We start from the raw sequence: 15499 nt of genomic DNA, 5'->3' as shown, positions 1-15499 counted from the left end.
TATGAAATAAGTTAGATGAACATAGACAGAAATAACTGAATGTTATTCACAAAATATAAAAACAATTTACTACTGACATTAGCAGCATCAGGTGGCCTACACATTTTAAATAAATAACACAAGATCTCGAACACCTGAGAGATATCAACAAGTAGTTTTACAGTTGCGTGATGGTCAAAAGACAATATGTACGCGATGTGATGACGTTCTTCCCAATGTTATGTTAATTTATTAAGATCACAAAACGTGTAAACATCATAAGCCTTTATTAATCACAGGTCTTATTTTTGCGCTCTTCCAACAGTCTATGGGAAAATGCATATGCTTTTGTCGTGGGAAAAAAAATATGTTATCTTTCACCACTCCATTATGAAATTATATACTGGTGTATTGAGGTATGCTTTTCAATTTACACAAGCATTTGCATCACGTTGTTCAATCATTTTGAGGAAGTAGCGTTATATATTATAAAACGGTCAGTTCTGAATGGTTCTTGATTCTTCTTGGTTGAGTCACATTCTAAGCTGTTATAAAATACCTGATGTATATAATTGCCGACCATATTACATAGTCTTCACCGCGACACCGTTGCGTCTGTGTTGCTAGCTCTTACTATGGCCGTTTTATTAAAGCAATAAGCCCCGTGAAGCAGTGGTATTAAGGTATGCCAACCATACCTTTATACATAGAAAATCTCTTAATTTTCAATGCAGGCCTAATGGTAATATATGATAAATATTTGGGCATTGACATTTTAATGTTGTAAAAGTAAACATTCTGTTATGTCACGTGTGTTTTGACTTTACTTTTATTTGATCACTGTGCAATGTTAAGGACAATTATATATTCACACAAAAAATGTCACAAGGACCTCAATGACTAATTTTGCCTTGGGCCCCCACTTAATGTAGGTTCGCCTCTGCTTACAAAAGTGTACTTAGTTTTTTTTTCATATTTATGTCTGTAGCTTGAAACGTATAGCTTAAAGCCTTTCGCCTTTTTGGTGGTCGATAATAATTTGACTACTGCGTCCTTGACTGTAATCCTACAGTCCTGTTCACCATTATTGGCACCCTTGGTAAATATAAGCAAAGAAGGCTGTAAAAATAAATCTGCATTGTTTCTCCTTTTGAACTTTATTTTAAAAATATACAATATTACAAGATTTCATTAAAGTAAAACAATTTGAAGTAGGGAAATATCACATTGAGACATTTTTTTTCCTCTAATACACCCTGGCCACAATTACTGGCACCCCTAGAAATTCTTATGAGTAAAATACCTCCCAAGTATATTCCCATTGATATTTACATTTTCTTAGCACACCAACGTGACTAAAAACATGACATTGTCCAGATATGACTTCTTGTTTCACAGGAGAATAAATATAAGTAACACAAAGCCCAACCCCCCTTAATCATTTATCACAATGGATAAAACCAAAGAATATATTTCTGATATGCAATTTATTTCTATTGAGCTACACAAAATGGCTTTACAGAAATAGTTAAAACAATAAACAATGTAATTTCCAACATCAGGGCAATGATCAAAAAGTTTTAATGAACTGGAGGTGTTGAAAATCAGCTTGAAACAGGATGTGTGTCTATATTATCTCAATGCACAACTAGGAGAAGAATTTGAGTGGCCAAAGACTCTTCAAAGACACAGATGGAAAGTTGCAGTAATCAGTTGAATATTGGGGTCAGAAAGTATTTACAAAAAAAAGGAAAACTGAACCTCCATCACCACAAGTTGTTTGGGACACTGTTCAAGAAACAGATCTTCTGCTCTTATACAAAAATAAACTGCACCACATTAATCTGCCATACTGGAACATCAACCAGGACTGGGATCTATGGCAATATGGAATAATAAAAAAATAGTTTTTTTGCCAAGAATAACACAAGATTTGTTTAGTGCACACAGGGATAAAACAATGCCCCATGTCCACAGTTAAATATCACCAGATCTTCATTGTTGTGAACATGTTTTTATACCAGAAGTTCTGGACATTTTGTTCAGAGACATGTCATCATATTTTATATCAAATACCAACAAGTAAAAAAATCGAAACCTGACTTGCTCTGCTAGAAATATTCTAATGGGTCGTGGTTGGATCTTCCATCAGCACATTTGTTCAAAATAAACATAAAAAAAAATGGGTCACTGAACACAAAATCAAGATCCTGCCATAGTCATCGCAGTTCCCTGACCCAAACCCTATAGAAAATGAGTGATATGAACTAGATGTAATCTCAAACTTCATCAGACTGAAAAGAAAACGCTCAGAACTGATTTTCCTATAAATTAAGGTTGCGGGGTGAATTAAATACAACGGTGCCAATAATTATGGCCAACATATATGGAATATTTTTTTTCTCAATGTGATATGTCCCCCAGTTCAAATTGTTTTCCTTCAATTTTTTTAATAAAAGATCAAAAGGAAAAACAATGCAGATTTATTTTTACAGCCTTCCTTGCTCATATTTATCAAGGGTGCCAATAATGGTGAGCAGGACTGTAGGTGCATCTTGAGGTTTGTTATCACAAGTTCTTGCACAGAGCGTCTACCACACCTGAGCAAAGATGCAATGTGTTTGTCATTGTTCTTTATGACTCCTCTGCAATCAGCTGAAATCACAGATATTCTGAGAGCTCCAAACTAGCAGAACACATGATAACAATCTGCTCCAAATAGGATGACAAATTGGGGTTGTTCACCAGCATTCTCGTAAAGGGGAAGGCGCACACAAGTTGGTTCGCCAACCGCCAAACTTAAGAAAAGAAGAATTGCGAAAAACGTCATTCAAAACACAAAACACTTACAGCCTGTGGATGAACCTTTTTTATCAAGTCTTGGAAAAAAAAAGAGGAAAGCTGAGAAAGGTTGTTCAAAACAACAGGAGGAAGACATTATTATCAAGTAATTTGATCATCAAATTGTTGTCAAAGTTATAATGATTTATTATTTATTCTTAAATGTACATTTACATTTACATTTAGTCATTTAGCAGACGCTTTTATCCAAAGCGACTTACAAGTGGGGTAGATAATGGAAGCAATTAGGACAGCATAAGTACAACAAAAGCATAAGTGCAATCAAAAAGAAGACTAGTCTCATATAGCCTAACGCAGTATACGGAACCATTCATACATTTTTTTTTTTTTTTTTTTTAAGAGTAGAGAAGAAAAGAGTAGAGAAGAAAAGAGTCAGAACAGATCAGTCAGATGTTGGCGGAAGAGATGTGTTTTCAGGCGTTTCTTAAAGATGGCTACAGAATCTGCAGATCTTGTAGCAGTGGGCAGATCATACCACATAGATGGAACAGATCCGGAGAAGGTGCGCGAGAGAGATTTTCTCCCTTTATGGGATGGCACCACAAGACGTCGTTCGTTTGCAGAGCGTAGGGATCTGGCAGGTACATATGTCTGCATTAACGATTTAAGATAAGGTGGTGCCGAACCAGTAGTAGTCTTGTAGGCCAGGAGCAGAGTCTTGAATTTGATGCGAGCGACTACGGGAAGCCAATGTAGCTTAATGAGTAGAGGAGTGACGTGTGCTCTCTTTGGTTCATTAAAGATAACTCTTGCCGCAGCATTCTGGATCATCTGTAGAGGTTTGGTTGTGCAAGCTGGAAGTCCTCCCAGTAGTGCATTGCAGTAGTCCAGTCTGGCCAGGACAAGAGCCTGGACAAGGATTTGTGTAGCATGCTCTGATAGGAAGGGTCTAATTTTCCTGATATTGTAGAGGATGAATCTACAGGAGCGGGCGGTGGTGGCAACTTGATCCGTGAAGTTGAGCTGATCATCGATCACCACTCCCAGGTTTCTTGCTTTTCTGGAAGGTGTGATGGTTGATGAGCCCAGTTGAATGGAAAGGTTGTGATGAGTCTTCGTGTCAGCCGGGATTACAAGCAGTTCTGTTTTTGGAAGGTTCAGCTGCAGGTGATGGGCGTTCATCCAGAGCGAGATGTCGGCTAGGCAAGCTGAGATGCGTGCAGAGACAGTCGGATCGTCAGGGCGAAAAGACATGTAACATGTTATGCATATTTGCTGTTATTCTGCATAACAGTGACATTTTATCAGATAAATGGTAAATTTACAACTGTCAGTTCCATACGATTAGTTCACTTTATGTTACCAGTTTAATACTAAGATTTATTATAATCAAAGTTTACTCGCTATTGACTCTCTGTTCTTTAGCTATGTGTATTTTCTTTGCTTGGAGCGCCCTCATGAGGTGTTGCTTTTTAAACTGGTATTGCACGTTAGTCTGTGTCGGTTTTATGATCATACTGGGAGGTCCATCAACTGTGTCGATGTGTGCAACCGGTCCATTATTCCTTTGAAGAGCACATACACGCGGCACGCCGATTATAATGCATATGTGTAATAATGATTTGTATTGCTTTTTATTTTGGTGATAACTGTCTTGCTGTGCGGTTTGGCTTGTTGCGTTTCAAGTCTGATAATTGTGGTAAGTGATGGTATAATGATGTATGAGCAGTTCTATAGGAAAGCACAGTAAGTTCGAGGGGGGGTTGCTGGGCACAATCGTCAGCAATTTTACCCCCTGGTTGTTTTTATGCAAATTATGCAATCGGACGATATAATCAAGGGTTCTGAGCATATTCAACAGAAATACGTTGCAGATTGTTAGTTAAACCAAGCCTTGTGTGAAGTGCAAGTAGCCCTAGGCATAAAAGATCATTTAAATGAGTAGTTTCGCACAAAAACGCCATTTCTGCTTTTATCTAATCCCCTATAAATTTTTCTTCCTTGGATTTAATGACATGAATATTGGTTATTGTTTCTTCAGGAACATTTGTGACCATTTCACATAAAGCACACTCTTAATAACTCTGTTTGTTCTTGTTTCCATCCCTTCTGACTTTGAAGAATACAGACTCATGGTAACATGTGTTTCAGAGATGAGCAATCATGCACATAATATCTAAGGATAATAGGGTTCATCACCTGTTACTGCTTCACTAGTCACGCTGTGAGCAGAATGTAACCCCCAGTTCAAAGGGTAGATATTTCAATTTCACAGAAGGTTTGTGAGCTCTTATTCAAGACAGAAAAGTGAGGGTAATTCACCCAGGTTTACAGGTGTATTCCTCCTTACAACATGCCGTGCACATGTTCAATTTTGTGATTCCACACGTCACTTCATCTTGTTACTGAATTTACTCCATTTTCATCTCTCAGTTTAAAGCATGGCCCGCAGATTCTCTTTTTTCCAGTTGGTGGTCAGCAGTTGTGACCGCTGAAATGGCACTCTGTTGGATTAATCCTGCCAGTCCTCTACACAGCCTGATCAGATATCCGTGAGATGTTGTCAAAATTGATTACTTGAGTGGACAGGGATTTACGGCTATCTGTGCTAGTTCTTCCTCTAACTCTCTCCTTGTGCGACTCATCTCTTCCGAAGCAATGACAGATAAACGCCGCTTTAAACTCCTCTCGAAACTTGCCTGTGAGCAGAAATAGTCCAAAAACACTTAAAAAACATGAAACATATGCAGTAATTATTAAACTAAAGCAACAAAAAATAAAGCCACATCACTTAAAAAGTATTGTGTAACAGAAAACTATGGGGAAAAGGAAAAAATTAATCACAAACAACTGCATATTTTTATTGCAATGTATTAAAAATCATTCCATGCATTTAACACTAAAAATCAGATTTTCTGTTTGTCACTGAATGTGCAGGTGAGAAGCAATATGGGGAGGTGTGATCCTATGGAATTTGAGGATAAAATGTTAACTTTAAAATACTTTTGATTTCAAATACATTGAGATGCATTAATGGTGTATTTTTACATTGGTTATCGGTTTAAACAAAATATGAATGTATTATTTCCTCTTCTAACTGTGCACTTTACTGATAATTCTTTGAAATGGTCAGGTAATGATGTGATCAGAGATGTGCTCCTGCTGGTTACAAAGAGAATATTGTAATGTTATTAAATAATGATTTGGGTGCAAGTTTTTTCTGGAGGGGATTTAAAGCTTTGGTATTTTGTGTGCTAGAAATGAAAGATGTGATATCTCGGTGTGACCAGCAGATGGTAGAAACGATATGTTACCCACTCACCGCTTAGGAAATTGTAGATGATTGGGTTGGCAGCGCTGTTGGCGTAAATCAGCCAGTGTGAGAAGGTGAACCAAGCATAGACAGTCTCCCTATTACCTGTGTTCTTAAAAGCCCCAAATACTCTGAAGATAGATAAAAAAAGAGAAAAATAATCATAAAGAGTTTCCAACATTATTAATAAATATATATGAAGAGTTTGGTTCCAAAATAAGATTGATCATGTTTTTCATTATGTTATCATGTTTAATTGTGTTAGTTGTATTTTTTTTAGTTAGTATGGCTCAATTCAAAACAAACCAACCAATATATATATATATATAGTGTATATATTATGAGAGAAATCAATATAGCGGGTGGGGTTTTCAAAAGCATATTCCTCCTTACAACAAGACAAAACTCTCCATCAAGAGTACCAAACCTTGGTAGGTGGAGATACTGTCACATACTAACACAGAACACATGACTTCAGCCTTTTCACATTTCTAACCAATTTGACATACGACTTTTATCTGTCAAGCCAACCAGAATGTCAAAAAGACTCAGAATAACTCATCATCATGGCTGTGAGTTTTGCATGGCCAAGTACCCCTCACATTTCCTAAGAAAATACTTTTTAACTTTATTATAATATAAATACTTTAAAATTATATTCCACATACATTGATAACATATTCAACCACATGAAAGCATTGCATTTAACCCTATTTTGCATGTAAAGAAGGATGAACATTATGAAACTTGTCAAGGAAATCCCTGGGTCAACATTTAGTTTGTCACTGTTTTCTTGAAATTACCCATGCAAGTTGTAAATTGTTAAGCTAGAGAGAAAGTATATTTACTACTATAGTAAGTAATGTTTTATGTACCTTTTCATGATGTTGAGGACACTGATGGGAAGATAACAGAGGGCAAAGACAAAGAGTACCACAATCAGCATGCGAGCTGTCTTACGTCTGGCTTTAACCTGTTTGATCTCAGCTGTCACGGTACTGGTTCTGACTTTAACTGATTCTCCAGAGCTCAAGGCCTGTGTGGAACACTGCAATGACTTCCATTGCCTCTGAAGAACCGAGGATGTACCAGGAATCTTGACAGAGATAAAAAACTGCTTGAAATAGGCAGCACTTTAAATAAGCATAAAGACACACAAGACATACACAAATTGTGCATAGTTAAAGGTATTGTAACATTGTATTAATAAACATTCTAGAAAGAATGTGAAATGTTTGAATGGCTAAATGTAAAGAATGCTTACATACCTGTTGACACCAGAGTTTATGAAAGATCTGAATGTATGCCAGGACCATCAAACATAATGGAGCAAAATATGTGACGATAAAGAAGCAGGTATGGTAGACTTTAGGGTAGATTTCATCTGTAAAGAAGCAATAACGTATCATGGATAGTTCAATAGATTAAGCTACAAAATATTTCACTATGTTAAAACAGAAAGTGGAATAAAGATGAACGTGAACCTATCTTGCAGCAGGAATGCAGCAGGTTAGTTAACAATGCGACCAGCTCCCCATTCTTAAATACTGTATGAGAGTTTGAATATAGTCCTTATTAAATCTTTGAAATGGATTTCCGTTTTCTTTTTATAACTTTTTATTTAATCTTAATATCATGCTCTTGGAATTGAATATTTATTAAATTACTGTACACCTGTTGTTTAACAAATTGTGAAAAGAATGGAGAGGTGGATTGTTACTTCAATACGTAATGTATATTCTCTGATTTGACCATCTTTGTTGTTTTCTTTAGAATGTATTACCTTTTTAATTGAATGTGAAATGTATTTAATAAAGGATTGAGCATGTTGGTGCAGTAACTGAAATTTTTCATTTAGTTCTGAAGGTCTTGGTGCACAAGAAATTTACAAGGTGGTTAAAGATAATAACATAGGCCTATGTAACATTTTCTCTGCGGAAATGTACATAAAAGAAATATAAATGTGTCAGTCATTGCCTTGGTAACGCAAGAGTTTAGAGATTTCAAAAGATGTAAATAGTGACCGCGTTATTGAGGATGATCAGATTTTTTGATATTGCGACTTTTGTACCTGATCTGTTTTTATACTTGCTCAAAAGGTGTGCTGGTCAACAAAATTGGTAGCCAAGCAACAGACAAGTGACCAATCACTACATGCATTTGACCACCATTAGACAACCGTGCGGTGAATTCCGAGTTGAGAACAGTTTGTAATTGTGCTATGCCGAACCATGCTCAAGTGAAAATATAACAGTAATCATTTCTTAAGTGATAGTTCACCCGAAAATGAAATAATTCTGTCAACATTTACCCACCATTTTGTAATTTCTAACTTGTATGACTTTCTTTCTTCCGCAGAACACATTCACGAGTTCGCCTATGCAGATAATAGAGTAGTTTTGAGGGTATGCGTATTTGGCGTGCTGTCGGGGAGAGGGCTCCGAGCTCGTTCATTCTTCCGAGCTCAGAGCACTCCCCCCTGTCCGAGGTGAGGGCTCCGAATCCAGCATTAGACTGAACCCGGAACACCCCCCCCTTTTGTGTCCTACTGGAGACGAGGGGCTCCAGGTGAGGAGCCGGGGTGGTGGTGGGATGCTTCAGACTGAACAAAGAGTGAAGGTAAGACGTCTTGACTATTTATAAAGACTCTCTCTCTCTCTCTTTTGAACTGATAGGTCGATTGCTGTGATTGCTGATAGCCGACCAGCCGAGTTGATTATCTGTTCCTGCTCATCCTCGAACCTAATTAATAGAACATCATTTCACGAGTTCGCCTATGCAGATAATAGAATAGTTTTGAGGGTATGCGTATTTGCCGTGCTGTCAGGGAGAGGGCTCCGAGCTCGTTCATTCTTCCGAGCTCAGAGCACTCCCCCCTGTCCGGGGTGAGGGCTCCGAATCCGGCATTAGCCTGAAGCCGGAACACTCCCCCCGAGAGATGCAACTGTTGCAGGAAAACAGCCGCAATATGTAGACCCCCCAAAAACGAGGCTGGTATAGGCTGCAGGTGACCCGGCCTTGCTTGGTATGAAAGCCAATGTTGCGGTGTCTGGAAGAGAATCCAGATGTTACTGAAGCGGAGAATTTTGAGGTTTCTGGAGGAAGGATGCCAGCTGATCAGAGAGATGAATGAAGCATGGGGCCCTTGTGGGGGTGGTCGCTGAGGCGATACCAGCTTCTAGATGAGTTGAGACTGCTGTGGAAGAGTTTAGATGAAGGCACGGGCCCTTGTGGGGTGCTCGCTGATGCGATGTTGGCCTCTAAGTGAGAGATGTCTGCTAAAGCGGGACGTAGATTGAGGCGGAGGCCCTTGTGGGGCGGTCTCTGCTGCGATGCTGGCCTCTAAGTGAATGATGTCTGCTGCTGCAGAACATAGATGGAGGCACGGACCCTTGTGGGGCGGTCGCTGCTGCGATGCTGGGCTCTAAGTAAATGATGTCTTCTGCTGCAGAACGTAGGTGGAGGCACGGGCCCTTGAGCGGCGGTCGCTGCTGCGATGCTGGCCTCCAAGGGAGTGATGTCTGCTGTTGCAGAACACAGATGGAGACGCGGGCCGGTGTGGGGTGGTTGCTGCTGCAATGCTAGGCTCTAAGGGTGGGGATGTCTGCCGCTGCAGAACACAGATGGATGCACGGGCCCTTGTGGGGCGGTCGCTGCTGTGACGCTGGCCTCAGAGGGAGTGATGTCTGCTGCTGCAGAACATAGATGGAGACACGGGCCGGTGTGGGGCGGTTGCTGCTGCGATGCTTGCCTCTAAGGGAATGATCTGAAATGAAGGAGTTTACAGGATGAGGGAATGTTGATGGTAGATGATCTGGGAGATTAGGGTCCGATGGGCTTCTTGGATGAGGGAGCGGTCCGACCGGATGTAGCTTTTGAAGGCCTCTGACATCCAGAGACCAAGAGCTTGGATCTGAGGCTGGGAGAGACCTTTTTGGGCGGCTGTGGTAGCTGCGCCGATGTGAAAGGAATGGCTCGAGAAATGTTTTTCGGGGATGCCGGATTGGTGCAAGACTGTTTTAAGATGACTTTGGAACCAAAAACGTGAGACTGGACGACTGCAAGGAGGGTTTGGGAAGGCTGGATGGGTGATTGTAGGTTGACTATGTAGATGAAATGGCCTCTTTTGAATTGATCCGTCTTACTTTGCTTGATGTGGAAAGAGATTGATTCTGCATTAAGCACTGCTAAGTCAGAGATGGCGGGGTGGACTGTAGGGTTGAAGCTGGATGTAGTGGTCATTTCAGAGGATCTGAGAAATCCGAAAAAGGCCAGAGTGAACATGGCGTCGAGTGTGCGGGCGGTGTGTATGGAGTGGTAACCTCTGCGGAGGGTAGAAATGCATTTGGTCAATGGATCGAAAGTTATAGGTTGTCTTGTGTCCAGGCAGTTGGGTTGAGGTCTTTGTATTCCTCTGATGAGCATGGAGGCTTGAGGACTGATTATAGCTGGGCAGGTTAAGTTAAAAATGAGTGTTACTGTTAAATGAGAATTACTGATCTGGTGTTGGTAGGGTGCCAGCCGCCTGAATTTCTGCCAGTATCTGCGACCTGATGCTTGCTGTCACGGGAGGCGGCTCCAGGGCCGGGGCATTGGGCAGGACCAGCATCGCTGCTGCCGATGACAGTGAGAAGGAGGGACGAGCCTGAGGGAGAGACATGAGAGCGGGAATAGCAGCCGCTGGGGCTGTTTGTGGGGCCTGTCTCAAGCTACTGACGTTGCCTGTGCCAGAGACCAGAGGGAAGGCGGGGAAGTTTTGAGCCTGAGCCTGCGTCGCCAGTGGAGGCAGCCCCGCACTGGATATCGACGGCGGGGCAGCACGCCATTGACTTGGAAAGGGATTGGAGGAGGTGATCGCGAGGATGTGTGGGTGAGCTGGGGCTGCTTGCGTAGCCATGCTCGCGCTGCTGGGGTGGCTCGATGTGTGGCGGGCTTGAATGATGCCTGGGGATGCTGCCTGCTGGAGCTCTGCTGAGCGGGGAAGAGACTGCAGGTGGGCGGATCTGGCATCTGGGGCGCGGCCCTTGCTTGCAGGGGAACCGCTGCGGCGGTTTTAGGACCGGAGGCCCCTCTTTGTTGGAGTCTGATCCGGCCGTAGATATGGGGAATCACAGACTTGCCACGGCTTTCCTGTTGCCCTCGTCGGAGTGACAGTTAGCGTAGTCAGAGAATCTGGCTGGAGGGAGGAGTACAAACCACACAGTTCGGTCGCTTGGGGACGCCGAAGGACCCGGATCATGGACGGAGTTGTCAATTGAGGTTGTTTCGTTCTCTGAAATGCTGCAATTTGGATATACCAATGCTTGAGACTGAAGAGAGAGTGAAGGTAAGACGTCTTGACTATTTATAGAGACTCTCTCTCTCTCTCTTTTGAACTGATAGGTCGATTGCTGTGATTGCTGATAGCCTACCAGCAGAGTTGATTATCTGCTCCTGCTCCTCCCGAACTCAGTTGATTAAACATCATAAAGAAGATACACTGTAAATAAAATTGAGCCAACGTAAATTATCCAACCTGATGCACTAAGACTTTTTGTTGACTCAACGTATATTATTTAATTATTCAAAGTAATGATTCTCTGTTTAACTAACATACATTTGTTTGTTTATGTAATGCTGATTGTCTTATTTTTCTAATGAAGATATTAATGTCACACCAATTACTGTTCTTCAGGCAATTAACATACAGTATTTCTCTTGTGTGGATCAAAAATGTTAAAGCGGCACTGCCATGATGTGTCATGCATTCTGACTTCTTACAATGTTTAACGTGCTGTCTTGGCATGCTTAACATGGTCAACTTGTCCAAAAACGAGTTGGGCATATTACGTAGTACTTTGGTGCTCCATACACTCCCCTGCGATCTTACAGGCGGTGCGGCCACAGGAGAGCAGGAGAAGGAGCGTGCACAGACGTCACTTTCACTTGTAAGCAGGAGAGAGAGCAAGCATACGTGCGCAAAGTTGAGGTGCTTGTTTGTTCACTGCATTTGGGTGATGAATGTTATATAAACTGTGGATATAACGCTGGATTTGGAGATGGTTTGAAAACTGATATATGGAGTCGTCGTAGTGCTAAAAGATGCCCGACATGAACCCCTTGCGGTGAGTAAAACTGATGTCTGTCTTTTGTTGACAATGGGTGAGCATGTGCTTTGGTTCAGCCTAGCCCTTACCCCCCCACGCGCCGTATGTTTTCAGAAACATTCGTAAAGCTGTATCTATCTTTTATAAATGGGATCAAACTATATACTCTTCAAAGATATGACGTATGCAAAACTACTTATCCCTGTGTGTTACGCCCGCTAAGCAATATTCAATATTCCAAGTACTCTTTAAGTTAAATATAAATGTTAAATAAACAAATGTATTTGTCTTTAACTACAATTGTAAATGTTTTCTGCCTCAAACAGACGCAAACTTTGAACAAATAACTGTTTAAACAGTTTGTGTTGAGTGTCCAAATACCGGCTTTGGCATTGTGCGTCATGCACTTTCACCTCAACATTGAACACACAAATCTCAACCATGGTAACAATCAAAAACCGTCATTCATAAAAAGAATCTCGCTGTGAAACGGCTCCTCAATGTCATTGAGAGGCTTGCTAGACACTTCCGAGAGACTTTAATTATCTCTGAATACAATCTCACTGATTTTAAAAAATAAAAAATTTGAATGGAAATTCAATTCATCATGAACTGAAATCAAGCTTCAAACATTTGATCTGCCATAATAGTTTATTAAGCAAAACAAAGATTTAACAAGAAAATCTGACATAAATAAGTATTTTTAAAAAAGAAACTATTAATGACTTTTTAATTAAATGTCATTGAGAAAAGAATACAGTATACACTAAGGTCGACATCGAATGTTGTTTGTGAAGTATTTTACCTATTAAACCTAGAATACACTTGTGCCTTCAATATTGTTGCTGACCATGTCCATTGCAAATATAATAGGTACATTATTGCCAGCAGGATATATGCCATGTCACAAGGCTTAGACAATTTCAGGATGGTTTTTGAACAATGCCTTACATCCACAGCCATCGGACCAGTAGTGGAATGGAAAATTAGCACCATGAATGAGTTGCCGACATCATGATGGAGCAACTGACTCCCATGCAGGTCCAATTGCCGAATTCAGTCCTGCTCAGAGCAGCTTGGGACAGGGTTATAATTGGAAAAAAGTGATTTCATGTTATTTTATCATCCAGCAAATTGTCTGTACCAAGAGAGATTACTGTTTGACCCAATGTTCCTTTTATGGGCCCTTACCTCACCTAGATAAACACCACCTTTATTGTGGGATAACTGACTCAGTGGGGGCCATTGAAAAGACTCATCGGGAGGCAACCCACGGTTCTCATCATGGTGCCGCTAAATACCTTCAGCCTTTGAAGTCCTTTCAGCCCTCAATATGTCTTTTTCTGCTAAGCGGTGCAACAATGAATGCAGACAGATTTAATATTTTCATTGGAATATGCAGCAAAGCATAATAAATGTTTGATTTCCCTAAATAGCTTTTTCATCTTACATCAGTTCAAGATGGTGTGACAAGGGGATGGAATAAATTGACTGAAAAATATTAGCAGATATGAAGCCTGAAGACTAGGCTGTTGTCTAGTGGCTAATTATAGAACATTTAAGAGGATTAATTGCATAAAAAAAAACTAGTCACAGCTGATAAACAGTAATTATGAAGTAAGACTAACACACAACTAGACACCAAAGGTTTATTAAATTGGTTACTTAATTGCGAAGTATGAACATGCATACTTTTCATGAAATTTCTGTTTTTAAATGTATACTTCAATACTCTCACACATTTCATTTTATACATTGTACATCTGTACACATCCTCTAACCCTCACCCTTACCTTCATAGAAACCTTTTTACATTTTCAAAAACGGATAATTCATTGTGTTTAATTTTTTATTTTTGTTTAAAAAATGCAGGTAGAGTGTTCTCTACTAAAACATCTTAAATGAATAGTTAATCAAGAAAAACTGTGTGGTGAATTTGTGAAAATCCTTCCTCTTTGTGCTGCAGTATATTTCAAGGCTGGCTTTCTGAAGTCAAGCTGCGTATTAAAAACTGTGCGATACATGCAATAGATTTTTTTCACAAAGAAATAACCCATTTTTTTCAGGAAGTAACGCTTGTAGATGAAATAATCCGCTTTTAAGTTTGTAACAAATGTGACGAGCACATGTTTTGCGTAAAACTACTCCAATAATTGTTATTAATACACCAATAATAATTATTATTGCAGGCTGTTTTCTTTTGTATTTGATCATTGGGCTTGATTTGAGAGAAGACTTTTGCCGCTATACCAAGAATAACTATACACTTTTTTTCCACTGCAGTTGATCACCTCTTCAACCTTTCTTTCTATCTGTGCTCAAACAGCAATAATAAATAGCCTTTCTAGAGCAGAACATACAGTGGTTTCCTGTGTTTCACTGGAAGCTGGTGCAGTTGTGGAGAAATCTCTTACCTCCCCACTGTTCATCACACGCAGTGAATAGGCTGGTTTTGTTAGTGAGCTCTGGGAGCAGACTGCTGCATTCCATAACTATAGCTTGAGGAATCATGATGACACAGGAAACCAGCCAGATCAAGATGATACTATTGCGGGCTCTTTTGGCAGTGCTCTTGAACTTCAGTGGATGGCAGATAGCGTACCAGCGATCCTGGGCAATGCAGCTTAGTGTCAGGACCGATACAGACACAGAGATTGTCTGGAAAAGCATAGACAGGGAATTGAGATCCAGAGGTGAAACATGGAGCAGACATTATCCTCAGACCATGTAGTGAATGCTAAACAATAAACATACATTTTCATAAAAATGACATGCAGTTTCACACTTGTGCATATCAATGCATGAGTGACCATGAAGCGGTTTCATTATTATAATGTTTCTGTGGTGAAAATGGGCATATGCAGATTTTTCTTTTAATTCAAACTTTATTTCTACAGGAGAACATGTATGTGTACACTCTCTGGGTTACAGACAGCACAAATGTGTCAATGTAAAATGGTCTAATCTATTCAATCCAAACCAATCATATATTTTTGATTAGCATATGAAAAGCATATGTTAGGGACAAAACTACAATTTGTGAACAGTTTTGAAAGTAAGTTCTATAAATATAGGCCTAGACTGTGCATGTGTATAAAAGGACTCTCTCAAATACAGCCAAATGTGGCAAAGTACTTCACATTCGCTCATTTCTCATTTATGAGTATTTTTGTAAATAGTTTTGATTCTGTGAAATAAAAGATGTTGCTTGACTCTAAAACTAATATTAGTATAATTAAGTGGCCAATATTTTTTGTGTGTCCAGAGGAAGGGTGTACACAAACAGATATGTGTTGTTTGGAGTGGTATATGCTAAAAG

General features: G+C 40.0%; 1 protein-coding gene across 1 annotated transcript in view; it reads right to left on the bottom strand.

Annotated features, from left to right (window-relative positions):
• Positions 1-5155: 5155 nt before the first annotated feature.
• Positions 5156-15499, bottom strand: part of hcrtr2 (hypocretin (orexin) receptor 2) — a 46265-nt gene continuing 35921 nt past the window's right edge. The window contains exons 3-7 of the mRNA XM_056761228.1: positions 14595-14838; positions 7363-7478; positions 6970-7190; positions 6104-6225; positions 5156-5480 (exon numbers count right to left, since the gene is read on the bottom strand). Of these exons, the coding sequence (XP_056617206.1) occupies positions 5311-5480; positions 6104-6225; positions 6970-7190; positions 7363-7478; positions 14595-14838 (873 nt within the window). The 3' untranslated portion in view covers positions 5156-5310. The remainder of the gene's footprint in view (positions 5481-6103; positions 6226-6969; positions 7191-7362; positions 7479-14594; positions 14839-15499) is intronic.

The sequence above is a fragment of the Triplophysa dalaica genome, chromosome 11 (genome assembly GCF_015846415.1).
Source record: "Triplophysa dalaica isolate WHDGS20190420 chromosome 11, ASM1584641v1, whole genome shotgun sequence".
Taxonomy (NCBI): domain Eukaryota; kingdom Metazoa; phylum Chordata; class Actinopteri; order Cypriniformes; family Nemacheilidae; genus Triplophysa; species Triplophysa dalaica.
This window is presented reverse-complemented; position numbering and strand designations above follow the sequence as displayed.